Source organism: Talaromyces rugulosus, chromosome II, assembly GCF_013368755.1.
Source record: "Talaromyces rugulosus chromosome II, complete sequence".
Lineage (NCBI taxonomy): Eukaryota > Fungi > Ascomycota > Eurotiomycetes > Eurotiales > Trichocomaceae > Talaromyces > Talaromyces rugulosus.
In genome coordinates, this window is record NC_049562.1 from 4,173,262 (window position 1) to 4,189,585 (window position 16,324).

Here is a 16,324-nt window from a genome sequence, read left to right on the forward strand (position 1 = left end):
TTTATAACATTATAACTGATATTTGTCAACATTAAAACCCAGCCCTAATTCGAGAACTTGTCCGGGATACTCTTTCTACAATCGACATTAGCTTCTATTCTTACTTTATCGTGTGATGAAAGAGAGAGAGAGAAAGAAACTTACCCAGTAGCCTTCTCAAACATTCCGCGCGCAGCATCGGTGACTTTCTCGTTGGTGCTACGCAACTTGGTGGGATCGAGCTTGCCGCCGCCAAACTTCTTCTCGGCGGTGTCGAGGGCTGTAGCAGATTATTAGCCAATTTATTCATGAGCAAGAGGAAAAGGGGGAAGAGGGGGTGGTGTACCCTTGTCGAGGTAATCCTCCTTTTCTTGGGGTTGCTGTTGGGAGCTCATCTTGATATTGACAGAGAGAGAGAGAGAGAGAGGTAGATAAGATGTTTTAGTTTCTAAAAGTTTAATACAAAAAAGATAAAAACACCCCCCCCTATTTATACCCTCTTGGAAACGAAAACGAACCCGCCCAAATCGAGATCTCGACGACCCCTCATCGCAATCGATCGATTGATTGGAGTCTTGGCTCGAAACTCTGTTCTCCAGTATACTTACGTCATGGACCTCTGGGGGCGCAGCCACACTGTTTCTTTTTGCGAAAATGTGTTTCCCCATATTTATCGTGTCACTAATCTGGTGTTTTAGTGGCTGGTGACTCGATCGTGGTTGTGTTAATTGGCTGTGGCGCTCGTCCAAAAAAAAAGATGATGGATCTTATTTTTGCGGAGATGACATCATGGATCTTGCCAAGAGATTTTTAATCCACACCCTTTTAGTAGAGTAGTATTGGATAAGAATTGGTATCATCAAATCAAATCAAATCATAACGCCGCGCGGTACATAATATCTATTCGTGCAAAAATACATGTACATATCCCCCCTTCCCTCACTTAGCGTCCTTGTGTACCTGCCACGACATGACCATCATCCAAAAATAGAATATCGTATTAACCAACTCAAACGCAAACGCTGCTTTCCAACAGTTGCCTATATATAAATGTTAGCTTTTTTTTAAATCTCCTTTTTGTTTCCTAAAAAAAGAACGTACAGATGGTGTTTTGCGTCAACCACGCCAGCGCTTCAACAGTATTGCCCGTCCACGGCATATTCGTCACGTAATTCTGGCAGTTGGAATTCACATTGGCCTGTCCACCATACAACTGCAGCGCCGTCTCAATCAGGCCTGTCAGCCACAGCGCAAACAAAATAAAACTGCCAATGATAATAATTCCGGGAAGAAGGAATCGCTGTGCGGCGAGAATGAGGATTGTAGCGACAAAGGCGACGCCGAGGGCGCTGACGGTGACCATGAATGGGAACAACCTATACACATTCATCTTCTTGTTAGCTCACTTGAAAAGAAAGAAAGAGGGGAAAAAAAAAAAAACTTATAGTAGTATAATACATACCAAGGAATCCCCAAGCGGAGCTGCGTCTGCACCACCATGAACCACGCAAACACCCCCAGACACACCCCAGAGCCCACCAGCACGGTGATCAGCCAGATGTTCAGTTGCAGTTCCGGCCAGCGGTACCGTCTGCTAGCGGACGGTCGGTATGAGGGCATATTTGGTTTTTGTATATGATCTGATCTGTCACAGCGTTGTAGACCGGTCTTTTTTGGATAAGATGCGGGGGAGCGTCGGTAAAGCGGAAGTCCCCCCTAATTAAACCGTCTTGGGTAGCCAGGCGCCGGGAGGAAAAAAAAAATAACGGTATATAAACAGTTGTCAACTGTCGATTTGTCGCCGTGTCGAAAAAGGGCCCTTTTCAGGCACCTATCTGGCCGTTGCTAGGCGGTGCTGTCGGCTTCTCAATCAGCGATAAACACGGGAGTCCCCAACCACGTCTGTCGGTCTGTCGGGTCTTGCTGCCAGGGGCGTCATTCAGTGAAACAGCTATTGCACAAGCAAGAATATAAAATAAAAGACATACACACACACTAGTCGATAGCGACACAAGTGAAAAATATGAAAATGTGCGGTGGGAAGAATCATCGGCCGTTGCGTTGTTTAATGTTTACTCGCGCCGGACAACGCAGAGTGGGGCTGAGCGGGCACCGTGGTTGGCTGGTTCCTGGCATTGGGTCTTTTTATGTACCCAGTTTACACCGTAAGATGGAGAAAATGACTATTAATTACTTCGTCCAGTGGATAATACTAGTATAAGAACCCTGTAGCTACTGTACTAATTGGCTGCAGGAATTACCGTAGAAGAAATTGGCGGTCAAGATACCAGTTGACAGACTGGATATACTAACGCATATATATAAACCGTCATTGTCCATGTCATTATTGATCTAGCTCTCGCCTCTATAAATTGATAAGAAGTCTCTATATTACAGCAAAGTATCCCCCAGCGCACTGCGCACCAGCGAGCAACCCGTGCGAATCGTGTCGCCGGCCCCGGTCGTCTCCAGGCTCGGATTCACCTCGACCAGATCCATTGCGATCAGATTACCGGTCTCGTGCACGCACTCTGCAATGAAATCGCCCTCGCGCAGCGTCAGCCCTCCTCGAACGGGCGTGCCTGTGCTAGGCGCCCACTGCGGATCGAGCGCGTCAACGTCAAACGACAGATGGATCGGGGTGTCGTTGCCAATGTGAGCGAGCGCCATTTCGACCACGCGGCCGATGCCGTGTCTTAACAACCCATCAGTAATCATATGACTTCAAAAGGAAGAAAGGTGACTCACCGGTCAATGTCGTGCATGCTAAACGCCTTGATGCCATGCTCGCGCAGGATCCGCTTCTCTCCCCGGTCGACATCGCGCAGGCCAATGTACACCAGCTTGCTGACACTCAACAGATGCTCCTGTTGCAGCCATCCAAAGATATCCTTCTTCTCCTCCTTGGCAAGCCCCGTCAGGAACGCCACAGGCATCCCGTGGATATTGCCACTGGGACTGTCTTCAGGAAGGTTTATGTCTGCATGTGCATCAACCCAAATCACCGCAATCTCGCGGCCCAGACGCTCGCGGATCGCCTTGGCTGTGCCCGAGATAGTCCCAATGGCAATCGAGTGGTCGCCGCCCAGCGTCAGCACCATCTTGCCCTGCTTGGCATGATCGTAAACCTGCTGGCTCAGCGTCTCGGTGACTGCGCTCACGGCCCGCGGCTTCTTCATGCCTCTGTGATCGGGGTCGTTTGCGGGTATCTTGTCCGCATAGTCGTGGACGGCGTTGTCATAGTGTACGTCATAGCCAAGGTCCTCGCGCACCTGGTCGAGCAGGCCCGATTCGATCAGGGCCATGGGCGCTGCTTCCACGCCTTGTTTGCACTGCGAGACAGATACTTTAGTCCAGTCCAGTGGGCTGAGGGTGACTCTGTGCAACCTGAGGGAGGAGAGGAGGAGGAGGAGGAGGAGGAGGAGGGGGTCTTACCTGGCCGCCAGAAAAGCCAACAGCCACAACTCCCAGCTCGTTCGGCTGGGAGAGGAACCGCTGCTTGATCGTCGAAGGCGCCGTCATGGTGTTGAAATAATCTAGTCGAATTGGTGGTTATCAAGGCAGTTTCTTGTTTTTGTGAGCAGAAATGGATGCGGAGACCGTGGTGCGGGGAAGATGGAAAACGGTGATGGAGAAAAAAACAGAAAGAGAGAAAAGAAAACAGAAAACGAAAGGACACGAGGATGTCCCCCTTAAGTACCGCGGACCCGACCCATAATCAAAGAGGGCAAAAAAAGGTGAGTCCACACAGCCAGCCAAATATCGGGTGCAGCTGCTTTTAACGGTTGCGCGCCGGTGCCAGCCGTCGCCGTCTGCAACATCCCCATCCTGATTTCCCCTAAGTACAGGTTGAACCGGCCTCACCACAAATCGCGTAATTACTGTGTGTTTATCGCCGTGGGAGTTATCGGCGGCTGGGATTCTATTACGTTTCGAATTATGACTGTCTTTTTTTTTTAGTTCGGATCTTTTCTGTCCTTATTATCATTGAACTATCGCAGGGTATCTCTATCTATTTATTTAACATGACCATCTATATTATACAGAAACAGACTTTGAATATAATTAGAAAACCTCACCCCAGAATCAGCTCTCGCAAAATCTCCTCGGCACGCTGCGCCTCTACGCGACCCTTCTCTCCAGAGCGCATCATCTGCCCGACAAACCAGCCCAGTTTCCCCAGCTGGTTCTTCTCGCGGATCTGTGCTACCATCTGAGGGTTCGCCGCGATGAGCGGCTGAGCGAGGGCTAGATACTCGTCTCGAGACAGAGGCCGTAGAAAGAGACCCTCTTCCTCGAGCAGCTGCTGGATCGGCCGCTTGTCTCCCTCGAAAACCATGGCCAGAACTTGCTTTGCCACGGGGCCGGTGATTTTTTTATGTACAGACTGATTGATCAGTTCGGCCAGCGTCCTGGCCGGAACCAGCTCATCGTCCCATGCCACGTCTGCCTTGGCGAGTAAGCCTCCCAGTTCGTGTAACACCCAATTGGCCGCTGTTCTGCTGAGATCGTTGTTGGGAATGGTCTCGTCTTTTCGGTGGTCGGGTTGGAAGAATGGCTTTCGGTCCTCAAGGAAATCAACGACTTCCTGGTAGTACTCCAAGCGCTCGCCACCGTCCAGCTCAATCAATGGCTTTGCGTCGTCAATCGATAGTCCATAAACCGGCCCTGTCAGCAAGTCCAAGAGCCCATCAGGCAAAGTCGGGAGCGTGTTTTCCAATTCCCGTAAAAGCTCGCTGTCGATTCGTAGAGGTCCTAGGTCTGGGTCTGGCATGTAGCGATAATCCACTTCTCCTTCCTTTGCACGCAGTCTGCGAGTCTCGGTACTACCAATCGCCCAGCCTCTCGTTTCTCCCATAACCACGCCGCCGCTTTCAAGCACAGCAATCTGGCGATTGCGCTCTGCGATAATGGCGTCTTCGACTGCCTTGAAGCTGCTCAAGTTTTTGATTTCTGTGCGCTGGCCCAAGCCCCGCATGCCGTTGTATTCCCCATCCCCAGGCGCTGCATCACGTCGCCGGACAGAGATGTTGACATCGGCACGTAACCCACCCAGTTCCATTCCGGTAGTCACTGCGCTTGTAGCCTGGAGGATCGCCTGGACCTTTCGCACACAGGCGGCCGCCGTCGCGGGCGAGTGGATTAGAGGCATCGTGATGATCTCGATCAGAGGGTGGGAGACTCGATTGAAGTCTAGCAGTTGTGCCGACGGAGGGTATTCTTGCGATTTGGCCGTGTCTTGTTCTAGCTGTACCTGTTTGAGGTCGATGCGGACCTTTTTCCCATCTTCGGGCGCAATACCATCATAATCGTACAGATCGATGAAGCCATGTCGTGCAAATGGTTCGTAGTACTGGGTGATCTGGTATCCGGCCGGCTGGTCCTGGTAAAAATAGTGTTTGCGATCGAAGCGACTGACTCCCTGGATCTCGCAATTGAGGGCAATGGCAGCGCGCAACGCTGGAATAATGGTTGGGGGTTGGAATTCCTGTATTCATCAGACCTTTCTCTCTTTTTATTTTTGAAGTCGACATTGGGCAACGTACCGGCTGCGAGCCGGGGAAGGCGAGGTCAAAGAGAGCAACGTTGGAGTTTGGCTCAGCTGCCACTGATGTCGGAGCTCCTAGAAACCTGTCAACGAAATGTCCTGACGAGCGACAGAAAAAAAAAAGATAAACCAACTCGAGAAAAGCTTCGCGGCCGTGTTCAACTGCGCATGTATTTCGATTCCAACAGTCAGCTCCCATGCATCCGAATTGGCTGATTTCTCCGATCCTCGTCGATGTCGGTTCTGCGTCTTGAGCGATTTGGCTTCGTCTTTCAATTGCTTCCGCAGCGGTACGCGTGCGAGGCCATCGGTGCTGGCGGTGCGGCGGAGTGCTGGCCAGGCTGCGCGGGCGACGAGACGGTGCTCACTCACAGCAGGGCTGCTGGTCAGAGCAAGAGTTCGAGAGGTGCATAGTCGCAGCATGTGTGAGACTGTGTGCTGGGGGTGGATTGGGAACAAGAGGTTGTTGAGTGCTTGATCGTTGTTGGGCAGAATAGGCAAGAGCCCGGGGCGGTCTGTGTATAGCAATTACGGGTTTATTACGGTATGTATGTTTATTTTCGGGTATGATTGGTTGGATATATCACGATACGTATACTTTGTACGTCTTTATCATACGGATGTACTCTGTAGAACTTATTATTATTATTAGATACAATATGAATGACCGCCTGACAGGAATTAAGTTTGCCCAGCTAAAGGATTAGCGCCTCATAGTCGGAGCGTCAAGTCAATAGTCAACAGTCACAGGCCGATCCAGCATCGATAGCGCGGCCCAAGAACCGCCAGATCGGATTCTGTTCACCGCTCATTGTCGTTTTTGTTATTGAAGAACTATTATTATTTCGCAGCTGTATTCCGTACAGAGTATAGCAACCGGCACACCCGGCTGACAGTCTCAAACACATGCGGGGTTGCGATAACATCGGATCATCAGCATAGTCCGAGTTGTCGCACTGCCAACACAGCAAGCCTGGCCCTGTCCAGTCGCGGCGTGGTGATCAGTCCCACCATTGACTAGTTGCTGCGTCCTAGACAGAAAACAGACGAGAGTCGACAGAATCGGAACGAAAAAGAACCAAACGAGAATAGCAGTGGGTGAACAAAGACAGGTCGGGCTAGGGTCGGGCTAAAAGGTCATCATTTCGAGCCTGAGGAATAAGACTCAACTTTCCTTCTATGTCAACTGGTATATTTAGCATCCTCGTTCAATCACGAAATAATCATCAACCGCCCAACTACCATTAATATACCCCGTCTAATCGCACCACAATGGGGGCTAGTCGCTCTTGACTGTGTCAGATTAACGCCGTCAACACCAACTGGAGCGTCTCAAGTTGTCAGCACATTAATCGTTAACTCTCTTAATCTCCCCCGGACGTCATTCGGACCCCAAGACGATACATCGATCAATCACACCAGTTAATCAATCCGACGGAGTATTCAAGACGCGCATACGAATTGAATTCTCCAGTTGCTGCAAGGAGGTGCTCGCTAGCTAGTCTCGCCCTGTCAGCGTGCCCCCCCCTCTCTTCACGCTGGAATGCGCTGCACAATGAACCATGATCATTTATTGCTGTGCAGCCACCGAATTGATCAGAACTGGGACTTTTCAAGACCTTAATCCTTTTAATCGCGACTTGATGCAACTCTCAAGTTGAGGGGAAAACGCCGTGGTTACACCAAATATTACCCTTTTAGGAATCCTTGGAGGACGCACTAAACCCGCGCAATGGCTTCAAGTGTCGCTAGTCGCCGCAAGAGCATCAAGGCCGCGAGGGCTCCTCCGCCATTGGCAGCAATTACCGGCTCGAACAAGGCAGCGCAGCGTCGCCTCTCGTCCTCTGCTGCCAGATCTGGCAATGCTGATGTGCCTGCTGCTGCTTCTAAAGCTCAGCCACGACCGTCGCAGACCCAGGTTGCTGTCGCGCAGCCAAACAACAAGCCGGATGTATTTCAATTCCTGCAGCAAGGCGACTCTTCGTCGTCGACTCCCTCTGACACGGACTCGGAAGATCAAGAGCACGACGAAGACGAAGATGAAGATGAAGATGAGGAAGATGACGATGACGATGACGACGACGACGAAGAAGACAACGACGAAGAAGATGAAAAGAAACCTACAAACAAGCCTCGTTCCCCGACCAGCTCACGAATAGTCCATCGTGGCGATCTTCCCTCGCCAGTCTCTTCTTCTTTTAGGGCAAGCAGCCCCGAGCAGACCTTCTCCGTCGCATCGCGAGACTCCATCTCGACCGACCCGGAGCCTACAACTCCTCCGGAGGGCTCGCCGGCCACGGCCTATCTGCGTCTAGCACACAAGCACATTACTCAATCGCGAGGGCAGAGACGGCGTGTATCTTCGAGAGAGGACCACCAGCAGTCTGACTATTCAGCCCCGGAGGACTACTACATCCCTTCACGCGCACAGTCTCGCCGTCTATCTTCCCCCCACGAAGGCGCCGGGACCCTGGTACCAACCAACAAAAACAAATCGCCTGCAAAGAAAAACATCAGAAGAGCTACTATATCAGGCTACGCCTCTCTAGCCTCAAAACTAGACTCCTCAGACAAAGACACCACCACCAACAACAACAAACTAGCACCGGTCTACCGTCGGTTCGAGAATGTGAACCACCGAATCCTTTTATACCTCCAAGACGAAATCTCCCAAATGGAAGAAGAGCTCCAGCTCATGGACGAATACGATGCAACCCACCGCGCCAGCATCGCCGAAGAAGACGGTTCACACCCAGAGCCCGCATCGCGCCGGATGGATGTTGAGGCGGCTCGACATTTTTCTGGATTTCATGCGCGACGGACAGAGCTTTTGGAAAGACTGATGTATAAGACTAATCAATATAGTAAGCCCTCTTAACAATTTTTTTTTACGGAAGCGCTGTATCTAACTGAGATTGTTTTAGACGAAGCTCTGTACACCTACAACAAAATGCGCCACGCCCTACCCAAAGCATCCCCCAAAGATGTCCAAGCATACCGCACCTGGATGGGCGAAAACACGCCTATTGCAAAAAATGAAACTGCCTTTTTGGACCATGAGCTGGATCTCGTCTCTCTGAATGCCGTCGCCGTTGGTGCCCATGGCGGTGACAATAGTATTCTATATTTTATTATCGGTGTGATGTCTGCTGCATTACTACTGCCTCTTTTGGCTTATTAGTCTTTTTTTTTCTTCTTTTTTTTTTCTCCAAAAAATTCTCTCGAGCTGGACGCGGGGTTTATTTGTTTCCTTTTTCGGGATTTTAATTTTTTTGGTTTTTGTTTCGTGGCTTTGAAAGTCCACCTACTTTGTACGCTGTTTGATGTTGAATGTTGAATGTTGAAGTTGAATGTTGAAGTTAATGCTGATGTTTGATTACCCCGGATAGTATTGATTAATGTCGGCGCAGGGTTGTTTCTTTTACACTCTTATCTTCTGGCCACAAAAAAGGTTTAACAGTTAGATATATACCACGGTTGATACGATTTTTCTTAAATGGAAACCCGATTTTCTTAAATCAATTGATATGAATTCTCAGTCCCTGAAAACGATAATAAGATAAAACCTCTCTAATCTAGGTGAACAAAACCCCATCTGAATAATACAGAATAATAGTAGAAGAAGTGGTAGTAGTAGTAATAATAATAATAAAACAGCCCTGTGGAAAAAAAAAACTTGGAACAGAAAACAAAAAACTCTTTTTGACCATACTGTTGAAAACCACCCGCGCCAATCTGCTGCAAACATGATCACCGAGAGAGAGAGAGAGAGAGAGAGGGAAAGAGAAAGCATCGCATCTCGCCATAAGGATCAAGGATAAAAAGATAAAGATAAATTCTTTTCTTGCTTCGATACAAGATAAGAGAAAAAAAAAAAAGCGTCCCGGAAGAACCAAAGTCGAAATCGATTGAACCAAAGTAGAAGACCGTAGTCGTCTTTGCATGAAAAACATCTTGAAAAGCTTTTAAGAGTAAGCCATTCTGTTCCTTTGTATTTTGTCAAATATTATAAGCAGCCGATAGATGAATTGAGATGAACTGCACGTGAAAATAGCCCAGCCACCAAATCACGTAGCCGCCGACGTTGGAGTGGCACTCTTCTTTATAGCCGGACTGGCGCTTCCCTCGTTCATCCCGCCTTGTCCGGCAGTCTGTGAAGGATTCGGTGTGCCAGAGGCCTGTCGCGCCTGGGCCTCCATTTGAGCCTTGGTTTGCGCCATTCGAATTGCCTGCTCGGCGGCGTTACGAGCCCAGTTCGCGGTTGCTGCCGAACTCGAGTACTGAGGAGGAGTCTGTGTTGATGGGTAGTTTCCATACATGGCAGGTGACTGGGACCCCTGCTGCTGCTGTTGTGGTTGCTGCTGCGGATAGTACCGTTGAGGGTTTCCCGACGCCGGGTTCAGATACGCTGTGCGCGTGTGGCTTTGAGGTGTCGAGTACATTGGAGGCTTTTGCGGCGATGCGCTTCGTCCAGCTCCATATGCTGGGCTTTGTTGGTAGCCTGGGTTCGGTGAAGCACCGGGCTGCCCCGTATAGCCGCCATAGCCGTTTTGAGTAGGCGGTCGTGGAGGGTATTGTCCAGGTGGATATCCTGGTACATTGCTGGGTCTTTGAGAAGGGGATGCTTGTGGGCGGGGGCCAGCAGCGTAAGACTGGTGTGGGGTTCCAGGTGTATAGGGAGTCGACGTTGACGGGCGGCCTGCATAGTACTGTTGTCCGCCAGGCCCAGACGGTTGCGGTCGAGTATTAGTAGAATACAGCCGTTGATTGAAGGCTGGTGTGCTCTGGTAAGAACCCGATCTTGATGGCGTCGCCGCTGAGGCGGATGCAGATATTCTCTTCTGCAGAATCGAATATTCATCTTCCTCCATGGTGCCACTGTATGATGGGCCATCCACTAATATCTTCCGGCTGATGTTCAAGTCGGCTAGTTGGTCGCCATTCAATTTTGACACAACGTATGGTGGCAGATTGGCAATTATGGCCACCAAGCTCGCCTTTAGGGTGTCGTATGTCGCACGTTCCGCCTCGGAAAGGATAACATCTTTTGAATCTGCTCGCGGAGGAGATTCTAGATTGCGGTTTCGTCGGAACGAGTCTAGAGTCTCTAGGAGTTCTGTGATGTCTCGTAGAATTGAGTCAGAATCGCTCTCCTCTTCAGGAGCCGGCATGTCGATCTCAGCACCATCTTCCTGGGTCTCAGCAGGCTGGAATGATTTGACGTCTTCATCCAACGTAGATTCATCAAGTTCTGCTAGTATCGGCTGTTCTTCTTGCGAAGCAGGTGCATCGTGGAGCGACAGCACTGTATTAAAACGCCTCGCACCTCTTTGAGCCCACCAAACAGCGTTCTTCGTATCCAGTGGAGTGACAGCGTGGGAACTGTCAAAACTGGGAGCGAACGAAGAGTAAGCGCCTTGGAATAAAATCGTGTCATCATCGATGCTGTTCGAGTAAGAGTTGGAGCCTGCACCATCGTCGCCTTTTTCCTGCTTCTGTCGCCGATTCCAGAACGATGGAGACGAAAAACGCCCTCCTCCGTATTGCAGCCAGTGTGTCGAAGGAAGCTTTGCGAAAGAATAATGATGCCGTTGCCCCAGAACAGCGTCGAAATTTGTGACAGCGTCAAAAGAGTCTATCCAGGTCTTCGAGGGGTCTCTTCCCCAGGATCGTCCGGGACGTGGCGGCTCCAGCTGAGGCAAGGTAGAACGAGGAGCAAACACCTCTCCGAATGTCTTGGTTGGCTTCTCATCCATGCTCGTATTGAATGGAATAACCTGTGTGGTTGTGATGCCATTTGGAAGTCGATCCTCTAGCAAGGGCGTTGGATCGTCTGACGCAGTAGTAGCAGAGGTATCGTTCGTTTTCGGTAAGCTTGAGAAGAGTTGTTTCGCGTTAGGTGGATTGCCACCATAGAGGGTTAGAACGGCCTTGTCCTGCCGACCTGTGTGTTGAGGAGCAACATCAGTCAGGCCTTCTTTCTCTCCCGTCGTCTCTGTCTTTATTTTGGATGAGTGGCGGGGCGGTGCTTGTGATAAAAGGCTGTGCAGGTGGCTCTTAAAGGCTAGTATTTGTGTCTGTAAAGAGGAGTCTTCTTCGGTTTCTCCAGCTGTACTCGGCTGGCTGTCAATAACTGCTGTTGATGCCTTGTCGACGTCGTCCACAAATTCCTGTAGAGACGCATATCGACCAGCCGCGACACGAGTCTCTATGCTGGGAAACTCGCTGCCTTCATCCGACAGCTTCGCGCGTTTGGAGCGGGGTTTCGATGGCGACGACGGTGTTAGAGGATACTTGAAAAGTTCGATGTGTTCATCGTCTCTGTAAGCAAGCGTCAATTAGCAACTGTGAGACCAAGAAAGACTGAATCTAAGCGCGATTGCTTGGTTTTATCTTCTTACTTTTCAAGTATTTGGAAAAGGTAGCGCAAGGTCTGGTCGAGCTCGGTCTTGTCCTCTTCCGCGGTATTCGGTGTCAGATTCTCGCTGCGATCTGGAGTTGAGGCGCGCTTTCGTTTGCCGGGCGTCAATAGAACTTGCGATTCATCTGTTGGTGGATGAAGCTCCCCATTTGTCACAGCCATTGTGGCCGCTTCCCCTTCTCGTTCACTGGCCATGGCTTTTCTTGTTGACGCGCAAACGGTCAAACACGTCCCCCACGAAAGACCGACAATAATGCTCAGTCCACCACACGCGTGCAGCGTAGACGACGAGCGGGAGAAATAGTCGCCAGGCCTGACTACGCGGTAGATAAGCTGGGCAGGCGATGCGAAGTTGTCCCAGGCCGTGGTCTAGAAATCCAGACTTGTGATGGCGGCGCGATCTGGCGAGGCGAGGACGGGAAATCGCCAGGGCGCTTCTGCACCAGTTGACGCTACGCCAACGGGAACAGTAGATGCGGACTCAGATCTGGCCACGCCACGCGCGAGATGTAGATGCGGCTTGGGAAGTGCAGGCAAAGAGATAGAGTAAGCGCGACAGCCGGGGGTCAGGATTCGCAACGTCTCAGCCAGGGACGCAGCGAAGGAGGTGCAATTCTCTTCTCTGGGGATCGCCGGCACCCCCAAAGCGGCCTAGCGCCTTTGCGTGTGACGCCCCACCGCTTCTGCCACTTGTGATTGGCCAACTGCGTCCAATCACGTGAGCCCGCCGTGGAAATGCGTGTCGCGGCTGCTGATTGGCCCGCAGCTCTCCACAGTCGCTCTTGCCTTGCCGGGATTAATTATTATCACGACCCGACTGATGCTATTCTTTTCTTGTTGAAATATACCCAGTCGGTCGCCACCATATACCCCGTTCCCAAGGCCTGAGGACTTCTTCATGGATGTCATCGGTCTTCGGTAATGCCCCCTGCCACCCTCGGGCACTGGCATTGAGGAGCTCGCACTACGCATTGAGCCAGGTTGGCATACCGCCTATCGCGCGCCTGTGAAGCTATTGTTCTAACCAGTCCCTATTCTTCCCATGTAGGCGTTTATCCAGAACTCGCAGACTCTCCGCCGTCAATATCCCGCCATCTCCCGCCGGTATGAATCGATTGAACGGCCGGCCGGCCGCGAGCAAAATACCACGGCTGCTCCGGATACCGCGAGCGAGCATAGGGCTGAAACAGTACATATCAATGGGCCGTCAGAGAGATCTCTAGAACGTGATCGTGAACAGCGTGTTTTTCGCTTGCTCAAAAACGTGGAGCGAAATATGCTCCATTTGACCCTCTATCAATCCTATCCTCACCTGAACTATGAGAACCCGTTTGCTACTCGATTACCGCCGAAAGAACACTTCTTGAAGAAGAGTAATTTGTCTCTTGCAAATATTCTGCAAAATTATTTGACGACCATCGATCAGCCACTTCCAAACGACGCCGAGCACAGCGGCAATCGCACTTCCGATGCAGCTATTCGACGTGTATTCAATGCCGCATCTTTGCGCTACCTGTCTGCAAAAGGCTACTCGCCCAACGACGTTATGGCATGGGCGTGGATCCTCGGGACAGAACAGACTTATCGCGCAGCATTGAGGCTTTTTGTCTGGGACAGTCACCCTGGACACCGGCCAACGCCACTATTTGTTTTGAAACTTCTTTTACGCCGAACAACCCTGGACGTCAAGGCTTTTCGGGTTCTTCTTTCTTATTCACGATTGCGCATAAACCAATTGTCTCTTGGAACCTCAGCCTCTGTGATACAACTCGACGAAATCAACTTGGACAGAACCTCACCACACGTTTTGCAGAACAACCCATTAGACATTGTCAGGGTTAAATCTTTGGTCACTCTTTTGCTGCGAAAAGCTCGTGAACTCTGGCCGGAAGCATTAATCTACATAACACGATCTTTTGCTCATTATCTAATCCATCAGCTTGATTCTAGCCACACAACCAAGGCCGAGAAAGGCGGTATTGACTCGCTCCGTGCTTATCATTTTAATGAGTGTCTACGCGCATTGGCTATAACCCCTCGGCGTGGACCGTTTGCTTCTGCGTTCATCCAAGAAAAGGCACAGTTTGAATTGCTAAAGGCCATGGCCTCACATGATCCGGTGTTACCTGTCAATCGCCAGGGTTATCAAGCCCTAATTGCAGTACAGCTATGTCACCCAAAGACCCCGGCCGAGAGAGTATACACGATGCAGAAATCTCCCTCATGGCCTCCATGGAAGGAAGCCCGATTGGGCATGGACACTGAACGGGGAGACGAGGGCATGAAAAGCCGTGCGATGCAAGTCATGTCTCAAATGACAGAAGCTGGTTACCCTCGTTCTACCTATGAAGAAATTGCAAGTATTCTTGCAGGCTGGGATACGGACGGTAGTCCCACCATTCAAACTCGAAGTTTGATGCCAATGGCACCATCACAGGAACAACGTTGGAATCGGTCAAAGATCGACTCGGCAATTTGGTCGGCTCGGATTAGAGCCACTCGGACACTGCGAGAAGCTTGGGCATGCTTTCTCTCCTACCAAAATCTCTATCCTGTCCCTACTCAGCGGGTATATCAAGCGATGGCGGAAAAGCTGGTTTACAGTGGGGTTATCAAGGAAAATGAATCTAACAACCCAGATTCCCCCTTACCCGGGGATGGATATGAGGTTTTCCCTGAACCAAGCTCGGCTCGCGATGTGCTGTATGTTCCGACCGAACCGCCGTCGCTGGACCAGTTGCTTCGGCAGATGGCATCACAAGGAGTTCGTCCGAGCGAGAGTTTTGTCTCGTTACTTTTGCGTACTTGTCCGGATCCTTCAACGGGGTTGAAATACGCGTGTGACTTTTTAAGTCGGAAGCAACTTAGAGCACTATGCACAACTGATCACGACCAAAGCACGACTAAAACACTCAGCTCGATACAAAATCGTCTCGTCGATTCTTTTATCGCGTGTCTCTGCTCACCGGTGCCGTACGATGACTGTAAATATCGTTTGTCTGAAGCAGATGCGTTTCCGGTTTTGATACGGACACCTTTGTCCTCGACAGGAAGCATATTGGTTTCCGAGGAGCAGACTCCTGACGAATTTACGAAATTCTCCCAACCACGAGCGCTGTCACATGCCGTGCAAGTGCTGAGATCTCTCAAACCGGCGCGAGTATCAGCATGGCTGCCGCTACTCAAAGCTCTGGGTTCCTATAGAACTTGCGCTAGCGAACGACATATCAAACGAGATAGACAATGGTTCCTAGCGTGGTATGAAATTATCGAGGTATTGCATTGGATGTCAGAGACCGAGGTCGAGGCTGGAACGGATGGATTGAGGACTCTCTGCCATGTGTTTGCCGGTGCTGTATCGGCTGGGATTCGCAGTATGAGCACCGCTGAAGAAGCGCTGTTGCTGGTACAAAAGGCCAAAGACGACAAGGGATCGAGCTATGACGTTGCTGCTACCTTTGAGATATTCGTTTTGGACGGACTACGCTATCTGAAGACGTACTTCGACCGTCTCGTTCATCCACTGCCAGTCTCTCCGGCGACGCACAGTGAAGCCAATAACAATAACGAGGTTGCAGCGTTGGTTAACAAGCCCCTTCCTGAAATTTTCCAAGTGCCAGGACCAGATACATTGCATGCCTTAGTGCGGGCATTAGGTACAGCCGAAGACAACGATGGCATTATGAACCTGCTCCAATGGATGAGCCGGTCTCCCACAGAACTGAGAAAGCGAGCAAGCCAGTCTCTCGGCGGCCATCGAATGTCACGCCGCACTCTGACAGCCATCCGCATATTTCTTGAGTCTGGAGGCAACGAGGACCCTCACTACATCGGACAAGGCACAACAAGCAGTAGCAGCGACCCCGAGAGCTCTGATACAGAGCCGACCTTTTCGGACGGCTATGTTGAAGAAGCATACCAAATCATCACGGCCACGCAGGGCTTGGGACCGTGGCCTTCGGACGATGAAGTTCGCGAGTATCTTTTATGGTGGACTCCTGATGATAGATGGGATTGATTTCTGTGTAACATTTTCAACAACTATGTATTTTCGATATATGTATCATATTTTTCTTAGAGATACCACTGAATACAGCGATTAGATTAATCATTTGAGCTGGTCAACAATTGATCAATAAATGAATTGTAAACCGAGTATCTAAAGACATGTGAATTGAGTCCGACTATAGCCGAGAAGGAGCGGAGCTTCCCCGCATTACGATGTCAGACCACGGAGCTTGCATCAACGACCTCGACCATCCATGCACACTTTTATCAGCCGCCAGTTCTGACTAGTGACACAAGGACCTGTAGATATATTTTTATTTTTATTTTTATTTCTATTTTCTATTTCTGTTTTCTTTCCTAATTCATCA

At 50.3% G+C, this 16,324-nt stretch overlaps 6 protein-coding genes across 6 annotated transcripts; 2 read left to right on the forward strand and 4 right to left on the reverse strand.

The window, feature by feature from the left end:
• Positions 1-918: 918 nt before the first annotated feature.
• On the reverse strand, positions 919-1,599 carry TRUGW13939_03902 (uncharacterized protein; the record flags this gene model as incomplete). The annotated part of the gene is made up of 3 exons (XM_035487080.1): positions 919-1,019; positions 1,081-1,355; positions 1,442-1,599. The coding sequence occupies 3 exons, from the start codon at positions 1,597-1,599 to the stop codon at positions 919-921; spliced, it is 534 nt and encodes a 177-aa protein (XP_035342973.1).
• A 771-nt stretch (positions 1,600-2,370) lies between these two features.
• TRUGW13939_03903 (uncharacterized protein) lies at positions 2,371-3,501 on the reverse strand (the record flags this gene model as incomplete). The annotated part of the gene is made up of 3 exons (XM_035487081.1): positions 2,371-2,674; positions 2,728-3,311; positions 3,367-3,501. 3 exons carry the CDS (start codon positions 3,499-3,501, stop codon positions 2,371-2,373), a joined length of 1,023 nt encoding a protein of 340 aa, XP_035342974.1.
• A 553-nt stretch (positions 3,502-4,054) lies between these two features.
• TRUGW13939_03904 (uncharacterized protein) lies at positions 4,055-5,950 on the reverse strand (the record flags this gene model as incomplete). Its single annotated transcript, XM_035487082.1, has 3 exons — positions 4,055-5,467; positions 5,526-5,602; positions 5,662-5,950. 3 exons carry the CDS (start codon positions 5,948-5,950, stop codon positions 4,055-4,057), a joined length of 1,779 nt encoding a protein of 592 aa, XP_035342975.1.
• Positions 5,951-7,259: 1,309 nt separating this feature from the next.
• TRUGW13939_03905 (uncharacterized protein) lies at positions 7,260-8,708 on the forward strand (the record flags this gene model as incomplete). The annotated part of the gene is made up of 2 exons (XM_035487083.1): positions 7,260-8,391; positions 8,452-8,708. 2 exons carry the CDS (start codon positions 7,260-7,262, stop codon positions 8,706-8,708), a joined length of 1,389 nt encoding a protein of 462 aa, XP_035342976.1.
• Positions 8,709-9,594: 886 nt separating this feature from the next.
• Positions 9,595-12,143, reverse strand: TRUGW13939_03906 (uncharacterized protein; the record flags this gene model as incomplete). The annotated part of the gene is made up of 2 exons (XM_035487084.1): positions 9,595-11,848; positions 11,929-12,143. The coding sequence occupies 2 exons, from the start codon at positions 12,141-12,143 to the stop codon at positions 9,595-9,597; spliced, it is 2,469 nt and encodes an 822-aa protein (XP_035342977.1).
• An 853-nt stretch (positions 12,144-12,996) lies between these two features.
• On the forward strand, positions 12,997-16,317 carry TRUGW13939_03907 (uncharacterized protein; the record flags this gene model as incomplete). Its single annotated transcript, XM_035487085.1, has 2 exons — positions 12,997-15,926; positions 16,263-16,317. Coding segments are annotated over 2 exons (2,985 nt in total), but the record flags the coding sequence as incomplete, so codon positions are not given.
• Positions 16,318-16,324: the final 7 nt, after the last annotated feature.